The sequence below is a fragment of the Astatotilapia calliptera genome, chromosome 7, assembly GCF_900246225.1.
Source record: "Astatotilapia calliptera chromosome 7, fAstCal1.2, whole genome shotgun sequence".
Taxonomy (NCBI): Eukaryota; Metazoa; Chordata; class Actinopteri; order Cichliformes; family Cichlidae; genus Astatotilapia; species Astatotilapia calliptera.
The window spans coordinates 8,542,659-8,558,381 of NC_039308.1; the positions used below are offsets into that span (position 1 = coordinate 8,542,659).

A 15,723-nucleotide genomic window follows, 5' to 3' on the forward strand; every position below is an offset into this window, starting at 1 on the left:
TCATTTGCATATATAATATTAAAAGTAAATGTAAATGATTCTGCAGCAAGCAGAAGGAGGCTCTTAACATATGATTATAAGCTTCTGCTTTTATTTACATTAGTGTACTTCCTTTTAGAAACTGTCCGTAGGCATGTTAATGTGCTGTCCCCACACTTCTCATCAATGCCTTGCACAGTATGTAAAGCCTGTTGTTTGACAAGGGTCTAACAAAGAGTGACTAATTCCAATTTCCAACGGATCAGGAATATCATGCTGCTTTGTCATGTAGCTAAAGTCAGTGCCAAGGGATTCCTGATGTTGTGTATTCTTGTTCTGAAGGCGAAAGGCGGAGACATACGGGAAATAAGAGCGCAAGTCCCACCAAACACACACAGCAAAAGTCTCCGATTCGTCAAAGTTGTTTAATTGACAGTTTGTCTGTAAAATCAGCAAACAGCATTTAGTCACGAGTGCACTTCACCAGATATCAAAACGCTTAGTCAATATGGCAGACACACAGCAGAAATGGTTTAGGGCCATCACGACGTTGTGAGATCGGCTAATGAGTAGCGCCGCTACGTAACCTATTGCGACACAGGCTTACCTTTGACGGGAAGTGGGTGGTCTTATACCAAGAACCAGACGCACGGTGAGCGAGAAATGGTATCTAAAAATTGTTTAAGTTGTCTAGACACTTGCTGGGTGTACATAAATATACTACGCGGCTAACCAGCATTGTACAAGGACAGTAACGGATAACTTTTACGTAAGTTATGACCGATTTCTTTTGATTGTTTTTGTGGAAACACTACAATTAGCAGGAATGACAATGTGAGTTCGTTGGCTAATGCGACGTGACTGCCGTGGACATGGGTTCCTAGCATCGACGCTAGCTGCTGTTTCGTAGCATCGTAATGAAATCCTAAATTTAAGTGTCTTTGCCACATTATTAGTATCACAGTTATTACTGTTATTACTGTGGTATTACAGTTATTACTAAACGTATGAAAAACTCAGTAAATGATTATTCAGTTTAATTAACTCAACGCTGTACGATACGATGATGCTAAAACAAGCTGCGAAGTTGTGTGTTTGGAACAAAACAGATACAATTCTTTCCTAACTGGTGTTATTTATTTATTTTTGTCTTTCTATATAGTCGTTGTCATCATGGTCTCTGCGGCTGTGCTCCATCTGTGGGTTTTAGCTTGGCTGGCTTCTGTTCTCGCTGCTGGTCAGTATCATCAACAGTACAATTCATCTTTAGTCACTGGGGAGTGTTATCTTTTAGTATACACGCAAGAATGAATCAAAATGGACACTCAGAATGTAGATTGTTTTTGACAACATTTTTAGTGTCATATTTCCTGCTGCCCCAGTGTGGGTATAATAACACACTTTCAGAAGGTTTTTTTAAGCATATTTTACCACGTTCAAGGTAAGGTAATTCAATTGTGAGTAAAAAATACTGGCTGAATTGATATCAGCTCAGTAATAAATACAAGTACTAGTAAACATTGCTGATTACATATTTGAGAATTATTATCTGTCAAAGGGAAAACGGCGATGCAGCTTCATGTGAGATGTGGACCAAAGGGTTATTTTAGAGGTGATGCAGTTGTTACCTAATAAAAGCCTTTCTTTAGTGCTGCAAAGATGATGCACAAAATAGAGCTTTCTCATCTGATTCCTTGTGTCCTAGCATGTGTGTTTTGTGGCGGTGATAGAGCGAATAATCTTGATTCATTGCTTATTTCTTTATATTGTGGTTCTAGAGAACCAGATTTTGTACTCATTTTTATTGACATATCTTTAAGCATTAGTTCCCCTGGCTTTCTGATGGTCTTTTACAGTTTTCCCTAAGCACTGGCTGCTTCCCCCCCCACTCATTTCACTTTCATTTTCAGTCCAGTCTTTGTTCCTGGCCATTATCATAAGAGGGTTGTTTCTTTTCTTTGTTAAGACCCTTAACACTAAATCATTCAAATATAAAAAGGCACCTAACTTAGTGTTGTCTACACATAACAGACAACTTAGCAAAGAGCCTATTTTAAGTTGCCAGGTTGGTGGACAGTGGAGGACAAAAGAAGTGACAGTCCTAAAACACTATCTACAGTAATTGAAGAGTGTTTTAAAATTATTTCCTTAAAAATAGAAGAAACAAAATCCAGCAAAGACCTGATCAGGTGATCAATCTACTATTTGCTGAAACCTCATCAGTAATGGTCACAATCAATAAGCCACATTTAAGGAGGGAAACAGGACAGAAAGGCTGAGGCAAGCCAAATCATACAAAAAATAGACTCAGAATCAGTTCTGAGCAGTTGTGCTACATGTAACACTGGCTTTATTTGAATGAATTATCTAATTAGTCATCTAGACACTGGTTCTATCCAACTAATGTGAGAGTGGAAACAGTGTTTTGTCATTGACATTGTGTACCAGTTCAAAATGCAAATGAAGTGTTTTGTTTTAACTTTACCTCTGCAGGCCTTTTTTGTAAAGGCTGAGATAAACTGTACTTTTCAAAATTGAAGAATTGAGGTGATTTAAAGAAAAAAAAGAGCAGGCCTCTGGACAGAGAATTCTAATTAAAAAGTTAAAGTTGAAAATACAACACATATATAGTTTTACAAATTTTTTTTTATTACATATGGTTAGTAAGGACAAGTGAGAAAAAGCACATGCAGTTGATATTGAAACAGACAAGCTCAGGGGAGCAGCATATGGAAAGGAGAGATAGACAGAAGAGCAGTGTGAGACCTAACAGGACCTAAAATTAATTAGTAAAAAAAAATCTTGATCAGTCGGTTTATTTGTTTATTTATTTTTGCATGAAGAAATTAATGATAGTTTGCTACCTACTACAGACACATGGCTGTCTGTGATGACACCTCAAAAGAGATGTTTCTTTTTTGTCTGTCGTTTTTCTCCAGCCTTGTGTCTGTTGTGTTTGTTGGTATCAATTTTGTCTGTCATATCATTGTTTTTCTGCTCAGTTTCTGTATGTTATTCTTTCCAGAAGAAAATTGATGGTTTCTTACTCCACCTCTACCTTTGAAATGAAGTGATGGTTAAAGCTCTTCCTATTGTCTTTGTAAATTGGCAGCAGATTTGGCAGCTAATGCTTCCCAAATGATTAGGGAAGACTAGCTTCACTACCTAAAGAATTACAATTCTCTGAGAATGAATATGGCCCCTTCCTGATTTCTGACATTTTTGCTTTGTTTTGAGATCTTTTAGCCTGCCTCGCTCTGTCAAACAAGTTCTATTTTTGTTGGTTTTTATCGATCTGGGTGTGACCACCGAAATTAAACTCAGCTTTCTGAAACATATGATTAATCACAGTTAATTCATAATTTATCAAGAACTGAGATAGTGCAAACATTATATTGAAGTTCTTCCTCCCAATGGTGGCACAGGTAGCTATTAGGTTCGTAGGCAATTACCTTTTCACATAGGGCCTTGTTGGTTTTGATATCTTTATTTCCTTTATAATTCAAATAATTTACAAAATCAATTTTGTATTTACCTGGGTTTTCTTTGTTTAAAATACAGTTTGTTTGATGATTTCAAACGTAAGCGTGAATGATGCGCAAAAAAAATAAGCATTTATGGTAAAGGTTAAATAATTTGTACATCTGTACTTCATATGTACAGATGTTTGGGGGCCATCAGAATCCCTCCAGCTTTCTCTGTTTCAGGGAAGCTAGTTACAAGCCAGCATGATGAGCACAACGTTTTAGCTATGCCCACCTCCACCTCAACCTTATATATCCCAAAAGTTGGGAAATTGTAACTGCAATGTTAATTATGTAATGACTGTAAAGACATTGTGCTGTACTGTAACTAGTGTAAAAGATGATTATTTTTCTGACTTGGTATAACCATGGACACCATGTGTGTCCATGTTGCCGTGACAGGCGGAGTTTAATGTTGCATTAAAAAGAGGAATGTGGTCACGTCTCATCACACTTAGCAGCAGATGTTCCTATTGTGGTTGTATTGCTTAGACTGTGACAGGAACTGTGGGTAATTTGATGGCTCAGACTCACAGAAATGTATTAATAATCTTGTTGCTGACACAAGCACAGTGCTCATCAGCTATATTTTTCTGAGTTTTACTCTGCATGTGGGTTTACTTTTTTTTTGTGTGTGTGTTTGGTTTTTTGTTTTGACCTTCAGAAGACGACTATCATTTGGTGATAGCCCCACAGTCTCCAGTGGTTCAGATTGGGTCTAACTTGACAGCTATCTGCATGATCAACAACACAACTGAAGTCACAGCAGATGATCTCTACTGGAAGCTTTCTGAAATTATACCCAAAGAACATTACATCAAGATCAACAGTTCAGCACTTAATGTCACTGTCACCATCAGAAGTGAAAAGTCTGAATGGTTATTTTGCAGCTGCAAGACAGAGTCACACTATGTTGTCCTAAACAGGGGCAAATTTACTCATGGGATTTGGCTGAGGAAAGGCTGTAAGTTCTTATTGTCATAACTTGAAAATCTATTGCTGTTTTTACCCAAATGCAGCTATAACTCTTTTTTTTTCTCGATCGGTTGTGATAACAGTAGTTTGTTTTCCTTTCTGTGTTTCCAATAGTATATGATGACAGAATTATTAGCCCCCCTATGAAAATTTAATTTTCAAGTATTCAAGTATTTTCCAAGTGCTGTGAAACACAGCTTTTCCAAATATCTTGGTTTTATTTTGGATATCTATATTATTTTACTTTGCACACAGAAACAAAATTAGTTAAGACAAACTAATACCAGGGTTAAAATGATTAACCCTGATGCTATTAGTCAATTGTGTATCATTTTTTGGAGAAAACAGCCTGTAGTGTTGTCTTGATGTATGTTGAATCATACAGGCAAGGAAATGCCAAAAATGTTCATCTGGCTGTAGTGTTTAAAATGGGAGAAACGTTGATACCATAGATGTATCTGGAGGCTGAAGGGTACCACTGGCCGTTGCCAGTATTTATTTATTTTTGGGGGGTGAAATACTTCTTATTGTGGGCTAATATAAATACTTAATGCTGTTTTCTAAATAAAACTAGTCTGTTAAGAAATACTATGTTGAAAATCCCTTTCTCTGTTAAAAAGCAAACAGCAAAACTTTGATAAAAACTTTGAATTTCATAAAGGGGTAATTATTTTGTCCTCATTTGTAAGCTGAATTTAAATTTAATATATATATATAAACCACCTGATAATGATACAGAAAAAATGCACTGAAAATTGTAATTTTGTGGCATGCAGAGATAAACTTTGTGAGTTTAGTTTTTGTTTTGTTTAAATATCAGATCGCCCGGAGAAGCCAAAGAATCTGTCCTGTATAGCAGTTCAGGAGAGCGACACTATCTCATCAAACATCAAATGTCAGTGGGAAGCAGTAGGACATCAAACGGAAGCTGTCCCTACAAATTATACACTGTTTATTAGACAAACGGGGTGAGTACACGCTTCATGAATCATTACTTTTTTTGTTTACAATTCTGTTTTTCATTCATTATGGTGAAACTAAGTCAAGCTGTATGTTAAAGCCAGCTCATCACAGTAGTGTTGTATTACATTTTTATGTTCCTGGTATGGACAATTTAAACATGTAATGTCTGTCAGTGTCAAGTTGTATAGCCACACGGCCACAATCAAATATGAACACACGAAACATGGGCACCTTGACACATAGGGGGTAATTTATCCTGACCACTTAATCTAACATGCATGTGTTTGGACTGTGGGAGGAAGCTAGAGTACCTCAAGAGAACCCATGCAGGGGCAAAGAGACCATGCATACCCTGATTGTGCAAATCTTTGCACCATTATGCCACCTAAATGTAATGTGACTTTTTAAACTAGTAATGAATACCAGTTGTCAAGCTTTGTGTAGGTTTTACTGTCAAGTAAATTGTCTTCTACTTCTTTTTTTAGTGATAAAATTTATACTGCATCAATATTAGGGCCAGTAAACAAAACCACAGTGGATCTGAATCTCTTTCCTCATCATATGGAACTGGAGATTTGGGTGGTGGCACAAAATGAACTTGGAAAAGAAGAGTCTGAACATCTGATAAAGCTTGCTAATTGCTTTGGTAAGTAAATAGTACATTTGATTATTATGTTTAACATATTTGCATGTTCTGAGCCAGTAGTCTAAAACGTATATTCAGATTAAGTGATGTTGATTGTCTTGAATTCTCTGTGTGTGTGTGTGTGTGTGTGTGTGTGTGTGTGTGTGTGTGTGTGTGTGACAGTAAAAACAAAGCCTCCATCCGTCGCAGTCATTTCAGAGGCAGTTTTTCCCACCTCCCTTGTGATGAGCTGGAATTCTTCTATTGATAAAAGTTATCTGGAAACGATATATGAAATTAGATTCTGCCCATTGGGATCTCAAAAGTGGTTTTATGTAAGTATGTTTGTATACCCTTCCATCAAAAATTGCCATTGTAAAAGACAATATTACCATATTTCTAAAAGATTCAAACTATTGTGTAAACCTGTAAATCAGTTAAGATTCCAGTGTTGTGTTATGTATTAATGAACAAATCTGCAGAAATTGTATTACTGACAATTTTAAGAAAATCTGATTTAGTTTCATGACATGTTGAATCTGTTCTCCACAAAGCTCTTGAGAGTGATTGAGAATGAAGGTTTACTTTAGCACAGTAATATGTTTTTTTGTGTTCTATACAACCTTCTACAGTGTCCCTGTACAGTGTGTACACCATTTTATCTTTGTAGCACTTGCTCAAGGTGCTCAAATGGTAACACAGTGGCTCTGTGGTTAGTACTGTTGCCTCAAAGCAAGAGGGTCCTGTATTTGCTGAAATCTTAGAGTCTTAATATTTTAAATGTGATTCTTCTCAGACTGGTACATATTAACTCTTGTTTTATTTTTAAGTGACATATGGTTTATGTTTTTAGGTACCTCTGGCAGACACTTCGAGGTATATACAGTCCTTTAGACTCCAGAACCTGCAACCAGACACAGTTTATGTCACTCAGGTACGGTGCAAATATAATAATAATAACAAGCACTGTGGTTACTGGAGTGACTGGAGTAGCAACGTTACCGAGAGAACACCAGAGGATTGTGAGTATTATGAATTCCAGTTCGGACTAGTTTCAGTAAAAGCATTTCATCAAATGAAATATTTTGCTACAGACAATTAGCACAGTTATGATTAATAAATTGTTCACTTAATACTATGTTATACACGATGAATAAACTATTCAGACTCTGAAGTCCTCAAGAGCTTTTTGTATCCAAAAGCATAAAGATTGAAAATAAAAACCTCTGGCAGTGAGAAGATTTACTGAACCTGTGAAACTGCATACATTGTCCACCCATGTGTTTACGGGTTCTTTTGTCCTTTTGATAAACTAAAAGATTTAATATTCTGTTCTTTTTCTTTTACCTAGTACCAAAAAGTAAACCAGATGTATGGATAATCACGTCGGAGGAAGGCCTAAATAAACGACAAATTGAGTTCATTTGTAAGGTAAATTTCCATCACATTCAATTTAACATTTAAAAACAGTTTTATCTAACAATACTCCTGTTGTCATAAGCACAAAGCATTAGAATTTATTTGACATGAAAGGTTTAACATAAATGATAGACATTCTACAGATGGACCAAAACATTTAGATACATTTTTAACTGAACTGAACCAGTTAAAAACACAAACAAAAGGAACTATTGCTGCCAACCCTAACTCACCACAGCCAACATGTTAGAACAGACTGTCATAGACTATTTTCATAGTCTTCAGTATAGTTAATTATAGTTAAAATATTTTATTCATTATAGCAAGCAGTTTGATGAATGGCTAGATCAATAAAATTTTAACAGAATAGAATGAATGAGTTGGACAGATTGCGATATAGTCCTGGATATAGTCAATGGTTTGAATAACAGATTTAAAAATTGGAATACGAGAGGTCATTTAATAATATTTGTTCTTTTCTTTCAGACACACTAAAGATTTCCTTAATTTTTATGTATAGCCTTATTCGGATAATATAACAATCCAGTTTAAAAATCATCTTATTTTATTGTCACACCAAGTTGTAGATTTGCACTTTGCACCAGTTGTTGTAATTGCATATGTTTGCTTTTCAAATATATGCTACTAACAGGCAAGTTACATATTGTAACATCAACAGTGTTAACATAGATAAAGGGTGTTTCTCTCATCTCTTGTTTATTTTTTAAGGCATAATTTGATATTTGTGGCTATACCAAAATTTTGGCAAGTAACTAATATCAGCCAATATATTGGCCCCACAGATTTATCTGTCGGGCTCTATTGAACACACTGTTCAGTGTGATAAATAACATAAATAATTTTGTTTCATAGACACACTGGCATTTTGGGGGTTTTTTTAGCATTTATGCTAGCAGTCATGTTGGTTGTTTTTGTGTAATAATGAGAACTGTCTGCATACTGTCTGCAACTTTGCTCATCCAGGATCCAGAGTTTTCCAATGGGAGGATAAGAAGATTTAACATAATGATTGAGAAACAAAAGGATAGTATCAGGAATGGAACTTGGGAGATTATTCCAGTGAACAGAAGTCTGACAGATGGCAGCTCAAGTAAAAAACAGATCACTCCACTAAAAACGATTACCTTGGATGATGAGGAGTCTGTGACCGTGTATGTCACAGCCATAAATTCTGTGGGGGCATCTCCTCAGGCAAAGTTGATCATTTCCCGCAAAACACGGGGTAAGTGTCCATGTTGACCTTGAATTTACAGGCGTGACATTTAGACACAACTGTGACATATAATCTAAAGCAGTCCAGATAATATTTTCAGCATAAAATCACACACACAAATTAGAATGTTCTTGATTAATAAGTAACAGTAACAGAGACGTACGATGGTATCCAAAGGGACCCAGCAGCAACCATGAACCAGGATGCCATGTGGTTTATGATCATAATTTTTAACTCTCAGCTGTTTGCGAAGCCCCAGGTATAAAACTGCAGTTAACAGAATCAGTATAGTGGTGTGAGTAATGTATGATTATATGCCTAGTATACACATAGTAGATAATTTCAGAACTTTAACTCAAAGTTCTTAGCAGGTTTTAACTCGAGGTCAGATGAGTTTTATAATTTACTAAATGTAGTTTATTCACTAAGTCTGGTCCAAATCAAGACCCAATGTATGACAAATTGGGCTATGGTTATATTTGTTATTTCATGTGTGTGTGTGTCTGTTACAGAACCTCCTGCAGTGGAAAAAACGGAGGTACAGTCCCATAACGGTCAGCTGTTTCTTTCATGGAAACCCCCTAACAGAACAGTGTCCGAGTATGTGGTGGAATGGGTCAGTGATGGTGAGAGAAACTGGCAGAGGGAAAATGGAAAAACAAACTACACTGCAATTAAAGGTATTTTTTTCTGTTTTTCTGAGGGTTTAGGAAACAAAAAGTTGTTGTACAACCCTCTTGAAGAAATATGGAATAACCACGTTTGGAGAATGTTCATTTAGTTGTTTAAAGGCATATGGCACCCATCATAAAATCTCTCTCGTGTCATGGCTGTTGTTGAAGCTGTTGTTTAGTTTGAGCTGTCATAAAGAGGAGACTGACTGTACTGTGCAGATGGCACTTTAGGTAGATCTTTTTAAAAAGCGATAAAAAGGTGGAGTCAAAAAGCTAGTCTCTGATTTCATTGTTTAATGATAATGATATGGCGTTATAAAGAGTCAAGTTTCTTATTGATAAGCAACACAAATGATAAATATGTTATAGTGACTTTAATACAACCTTGTTAAAGCAAGAAAGTATTCTCTTGTAACAAGGAATTAATATATTTTGCATACACTGCAGCGGATCTTAAAGCAAAACCTTTAAGTTAACTTTTACTATGGCTGCTAATACTAATAGCTTCTGTTGCTTTACTCTAACTGCATGTTGTATAAGATTGCTATTAATTAAAGAGTGCTTTTCCCCCCTTTTTTAACCTTGATGTCAAATCTAGGGGACCTTAAGCAATTTGTTCAATACAGAATATCAGTGTACCCTATATATGGCAAACTGGTTGGGAAGCCAGTCCTTGAACGAGCCTATTTTGAACAAGGAGGTAAGAGATCATACTTGTCAATTAATCAATAGTAAACCATTGTATTTTGAATTGTTGTGGATATTATAATTTGAATAATGCTGTTAATCTCGTAAAATTGATGTTAACGCCATAACCGTTATAATGTCATTTTAACGAGATTGTATAGAATGCATTTGATGATTCTATGCAAAATTTTTATATTAATCATTTGACAAGTTATATATTGTCTATCAGTTATTTCCACAGAGATGTTCTTAAAGTCAGTTTGTTGTTATTTTTATTTTTTTGTACAGTTCCATCACAAGGCCCTATTGTTAACCTGAGTGGTGACCCAGGATGTTACACAGCCAAGCTGGAGTGGGATGAGATTCCTCTGATAAAACGACGCGGCTTCATCACAAACTACACAATATACTATCGAAGTGGGACTGAAACTCGTGGTATCTACTGGTTCCATGTTGTGCTGAACTGTTAGGTTAGCTTTTTAAAATGAAAACACTCAATTGCCAGGCTAACCTTTGATTTCTGTTGTTCTTTCTTGCAGGCATAACTGTGCCAGCTAACACCACCTCATACATTTTGACATCATTATCACGCAACACAAAGTATGACATTTGGATAAAGGCTTCAACTATCAGAGGCTCAGTCAATGGCTCTAACCACTCGTTCACTACTCTGAAATATGGTCAGTACATGATCCAACTAGTTGAGAAATGTCACAAAGTCAGTTTTACCTTTTCCAAAGTGTCTGTGTAGGGTCTCAGTCAATCGAGGTGTTGTAATCTTGAGAGATTGAAAAGAAGGCTACTGGAGCGTCTTGGATGAGAGGCTAATTGAAGTTTAGATTTTTACCATTGGTTTTTGAATTGCTGTTAACCCTTTGTCTTATCTATATATCTTTTTCACCTCACAGCACCAGGAGAAATTGAAGGCATTGTGGTAGGAGTGAGCCTTGGGTTTCTGTTTGTTGTTCTCATGACCATGCTGCTCTGTTTCTGCAAAAAAGATGTGTAAGTTACCCATAAATATCTCTTGGGATGTTTACCGCCTCTCAGTGAATGGCTGTAAACTGAACACGTACATCTAGGGTTTCCATTTACTCTTTGTTGCATCTTACCTTTTCCAAGACTGCAGGCATTTTAACGTGCCTTTGGGTGTACAGCACTTTAGTCATTGGATGAGGCACATAATACTAGTTTATTTTGAGCATACCAATCTTAAAAATTGTAAACATTCATTACTTCATACACAATATTCATCATAATAGCTCCACTGAAACTGTGATTTCAATATTTTTGGAGTTATTGTATTTTTCTATATAAGTATGTTTTGTTTTTTTCTTTTCTACAGGATCAAGGACAACTTTTGGCCTCAGATTCCAAATCCCGGAGATAGCACCATTGGAAACTGGTCTCCAGATTATCCTTTGAAAGTAAGAGTTTCACATTAGTGCATAGGTGTCAAACTCTGGCCCGCGGGCCAAATGTAATTAGGCTGCAGGCCAAATTTGGCGAAGCCATACCAAATTACTATTAGAGCTGGCCTACTGGTATTATACAGCTAATATATATATTGTTTAGTATTAAGCTTTGTTTGTTCCATATTCAGTTTTTCAGCAAAACGTGTTTGAGTCCATAAGAAAAGATTCATTCTTATATCTGGAGGAATAAATATCTTTCAATAAATATTAACGTTAGCCCGCGACTTTGTTCCAGTTTTGAATTTTGGCCCACTGTGTATTTGAGTTTGACACCCCTGCATTAGTGTGTCAGCATGACCAGAATAATGGTAATAAAAAAAATATTAAACCACCAGGACATAGCACAAATGATTGCTTGCATAAAGCAGATTGCTCATTCTCAACCCTGTTTGTCATCACTGCATAGACATTTCTGTTAGCTAATGACACTTGCCTCATACAACAAGGTCAGAGTACTGAGTGAAGAACTGTCTTCCATGTTTCGTGTCATGCATAAAATGTCAGCTGAAAGCATTGCAGGTACAGCTTTCAGAGAGGTCCAGTGACTAAAAGAATTACCCCATTAATAGTGTCCTAATTTACAAATCCCTTTCATAGGAGAGGAAGCACAGAGGTGTCAAACTAACAAGCTTTTTTTTATTGAAACATTTTTGCCTCTATTGGATAGTGGAGCAGTGCAGATAGAGAAGAAAGTGGTGAGGGAGGGGGAAAACTTGCAGCAAAGGGCCACGGTTTGAACTCGAACCTGGGCTGTACTTTGGCCAAGTGGCATGTGGATGCCTGCTGAAGCACTGAGTTACAGTGGCACGGCAAAATTAGGCTTTAAAACTGACTAATATGTCTAATATGTCTTTATCTGTAGATAGCTTAATACTGTCCCGTTTTGTATTTAATCAGATGCATTTCTCTTTTGCTTTCTTTTTCTACAGGCAGAGGCACCAAGAGAGAACTGTCTATCTGGCATCAGTGTGCTTAATGTGGATGTTTGTGATGCAAAGTGTGTATTTGAGGAGGACAAGGCAAGTCTGCCTCTGAAAAAGGACAAGTATCTGTCTGAGGAGCACAGCAGTGGAATCGGTGGCTCCTCCTGCATGTCCTCACCTCGACAGAGTGTGTCTGACAGTGATGAGGGTGGTGATATGGCTGACACCACGGCCAGCACTATTCAGTACTCCTCTGTAGTCGCCTCCAGTGGTTACAAGGGCCAGAACCCAAGCTCTCTGCCCCAGCAGTCCATTTTTTCACGGTCTGAGTCCACACAGCCACTGCTGGACTGTGAAGAGAACCATGACACCATGGTGCAGGAGGGCAGCAGACAGTGTTTCCTGAGACAGCCCTGCTTTACTCACAATGCAGGGAATGAAAATGCCACCGACAGTAATGACTTCAACCCGTTGGAGATGGAGCAGCAAGAGGTGCTGGACTTCTGTCCCCTGGAAGAAGACACTGAACACACAGCACCTGCAGATTGCCAATCTGATGACTGGATACCAGCACCGGTCTCCAGCTACATGCCTCAGCTGGGTGGCTACAGGCCACAGTAAGAACTCAGATGGCTCGTCTGATACATGCATCACCTACATATGTGGTCTTGTGCCTTTGTTAGTCCTGGGTGTTTATTTAAAGTATTGAACAAATCCCAGTATATCTTTTGCACTTAATCAAATGTAAATAGTCCCATTATATTACACTGTAAAGAGTAATGTGAATTAGAGCTTGCGGTTGTCGTTTGCACGCTTTACTCTCACAAGGAAAAATTACATAGCCAGTTCTTTGTAAATAAAACAACATCTTCAACATAATGACGAAATACAATTTTATACTAACATAAACTGCTAATGGCATGCCAGACTGCTCAGTGCAGCCTAATGTCCTTAATCTCACTTGAATTTTAATTTTTAAGTGACAGTTTATAGCTGAATGTAAAGTCTTATGTTTTTATTGCATTTATTAAAGGCACCATGAAGCTCTTAAAATGTTGAAACTGTTGTTTTTCAGTTTTCCTAATGTTAATTCCAGATGTTGTTGGAAGATGTGTTTTCTCACCTAAGGCTGTGTCAAAGCAAGCATTATATCTTAATTTGTTGTATCACAATGTTAAAACAATTTGGAATACCGTGTGGTCATAAACAGCATTGCTTCAGCTCTGATCAATCACTGCTGATTGTATTTCTTTTTCAAATGTCACCATGCTAAAGCTTAACAATAAAACATGAAGGGAAGTCAGTAAGCTTCGTTTTTTTTATTTTTGCTAGACATTCCAATGAACTGCTTTGAGTCACACGTAAGTAACCTGGGAGATGCCTAATTGCTTGCTTATGGGGTACATTCTGAGATGAAGGAAACTGGATTCTCTCTTCCAGAGTTTCTTGCTGACTACTTGCCTCCTGCTGCACTGGAAGTAGAACATTGACAGCATATAGTGGAGCCAGTAATCTAACTTTACATTTATATCTACATTTTATAAATGTTGGAAGTCCCAGTGAGACAAGTTTGTGGACACCAGGACACTTCCTAATATGAGTGATCATCCTAGAAGGACCTTAGTCAAGGAGGTGACTAAAAACCTAATGGGCACTCTGACAGAATTTCAGCGTTGCTCTGTGGAGCAAGGAGAACCTTTCATTAACTATTTCTGCAGCACTCCAATAATCAGGTGTATATGGTATATGCAGTGTTGGTCAAGTTAGTTGAAAAAAGTAATCAGTAACTAATTACTGATTACTTCCCCAAAAAAAGCAATCCAGTTTACTGATTACTTATTTTCAAAAGTAATTAGTTACTTAGTTACTTTTTAAAAACACGATTTACAACCTGAATAGGTGATAAAGCGAAAGGTCTTTCAGCCCAATTCTACTTTTTCTGTATAATCCATCATACAAAATGTAATCAAATGGCAAAGTCTCTTTTTTTAAACTTGTTTTATCAGTTTTAATCTTTTAACTTTAGAGGGAGTGCAGAATTATTAGGCAAATGAGTATTTTGTCCACATCATCCTCTTCATGCATGTTGTCTTACTTTTCCTTTTCTTTGGCAAAATGGGTCAAAAGAAGGACTTGACAGGCTCAGAAAAGTCAAAAATAGTGAGATATCTTGCAGAGGGATGCAGCAGTCTCAAAACTGCAAAGCTTCTGAAGCGTGATCATCGAACAATCAAGCGTTTCATTCAAAATAGTCAACAGGGTCGCAAGAAGCGTGTGGAAAAGCCAAGGTGCAAAATAACTGCCCATGAACTGAGAAAAGTCAAGCGTGCAGCTGCCAAGATGCCACTTGCCACCAGTTTGGCCATATTTCAGAGCTGCAACATCACTGGAGTGCCCAAAAGCACAAGGTGTGCAATACTCAGAGACATGGCCAAGGTAAGAAAGGCTGAAAGACGACCACCACTGAACAAGACACACAAGCTGAAACGTCAAGACTGGGCCAAGAAATATCTCAAGACTGGTTTTTCTAAGGTTTTATGGACTGATGAAATGAGAGTGAGTCTTGATGGGCCAGATGGATGGGCCCGTGGCTGGATTGGTAAAGGGCAGAGAGCTCCAGTCCGACTCAGACGCCAGCAAGGTGGAGGTGGAGTACTGGTTAGGGCTGGTATCATCAAAGATGAGCTTGTGGGGCCTTTTCGGGTTGAGGATGGAGTCAAGCTCAACTCCCAGTCCTACTGCCAGTTTCTGGAAGACACCTTCTTCAAGCAGTGGTACAGGAAGAAGTCTGCATCCTTCAAGAAAAACATGATTTTCATGCAGGACAATGCTCCATCACACGCGTCCAAGTACTCCACAGCGTGGCTGGCAAGAAAGGGTATAAAAGAAGAAAAACTAATGACATGGCCACCTTGTTCACCTGATCTGATCCCCATTGAGAACCTGTGGTCCATCATCAAATGTGAGATTTACAAGGAGGGAAAACAGTACACCTCTCTGAACAGTGTCTGGGAGGCTGTGGTTGCTGCTGCACGCAATGTTGATAGTGAACAGATCAAAACACTGACAGAATCCATGGATGGCAGGCTTTTGAGTGTCCTTGCAAAGAAAGGTGGCTATATTGGTCGCCGATTTGTTTTTGTTTTGTTTTTGAATGTCAGAAATGTATATTTGTGAATGTGGAGATGTTATATTGGTTTCACTGGTAAAAATAAATAATTGAAATGGGTATATATTTGTTTTTT

At 37.5% G+C, this 15,723-nt stretch overlaps 1 protein-coding gene across 5 annotated transcripts; it reads left to right on the top strand.

Annotated features, from left to right (window-relative positions):
• Nucleotides 1-534: 534 nt before the first annotated feature.
• On the top strand, nucleotides 535-13,770 carry il6st (interleukin 6 cytokine family signal transduce). Of its 5 annotated transcripts, none has more exons than XM_026172863.1 (16): nucleotides 535-748; nucleotides 1,142-1,216; nucleotides 4,171-4,467; nucleotides 5,299-5,446; nucleotides 5,927-6,087; nucleotides 6,250-6,401; nucleotides 6,920-7,088; nucleotides 7,418-7,497; nucleotides 8,470-8,728; nucleotides 9,232-9,399; nucleotides 9,992-10,093; nucleotides 10,369-10,515; nucleotides 10,620-10,760; nucleotides 10,989-11,085; nucleotides 11,426-11,507; nucleotides 12,485-13,770. In XM_026172863.1, the coding sequence occupies exons 2-16, from the start codon at nucleotides 1,153-1,155 to the stop codon at nucleotides 13,097-13,099; spliced, it is 2,682 nt and encodes an 893-aa protein (XP_026028648.1). In that variant the 5' UTR covers nucleotides 535-748; nucleotides 1,142-1,152; the 3' UTR covers nucleotides 13,100-13,770. The 5 variants fall into 5 exon arrangements, with proteins under 5 accessions (XP_026028648.1, XP_026028647.1, XP_026028646.1 ...); XM_026172862.1 differs by having other exon boundaries at nucleotides 535-645; nucleotides 4,168-4,467; XM_026172861.1 differs by having other exon boundaries at nucleotides 535-631; nucleotides 4,168-4,467.
• The last annotated feature ends 1,953 nt before the right edge of the window (nucleotides 13,771-15,723 follow it).

Coding starts and splice junctions, on each gene's coding strand:
- il6st (XM_026172862.1), top strand. CDS start 1,153: ATGGTCTCTGCGGCTGTGCTCCATCTGTGGGTTTTAGCTTGGCTGGCT. Junction 6,088..6,249: donor AAAGCTTGCTAATTGCTTTG/GTAAGTAAATAG, acceptor TGTGTGTGACAG/TAAAAACAAAGCCTCCATCC. Junction 7,498..8,469: donor AAATTGAGTTCATTTGTAAG/GTAAATTTCCAT, acceptor TTGCTCATCCAG/GATCCAGAGTTTTCCAATGG.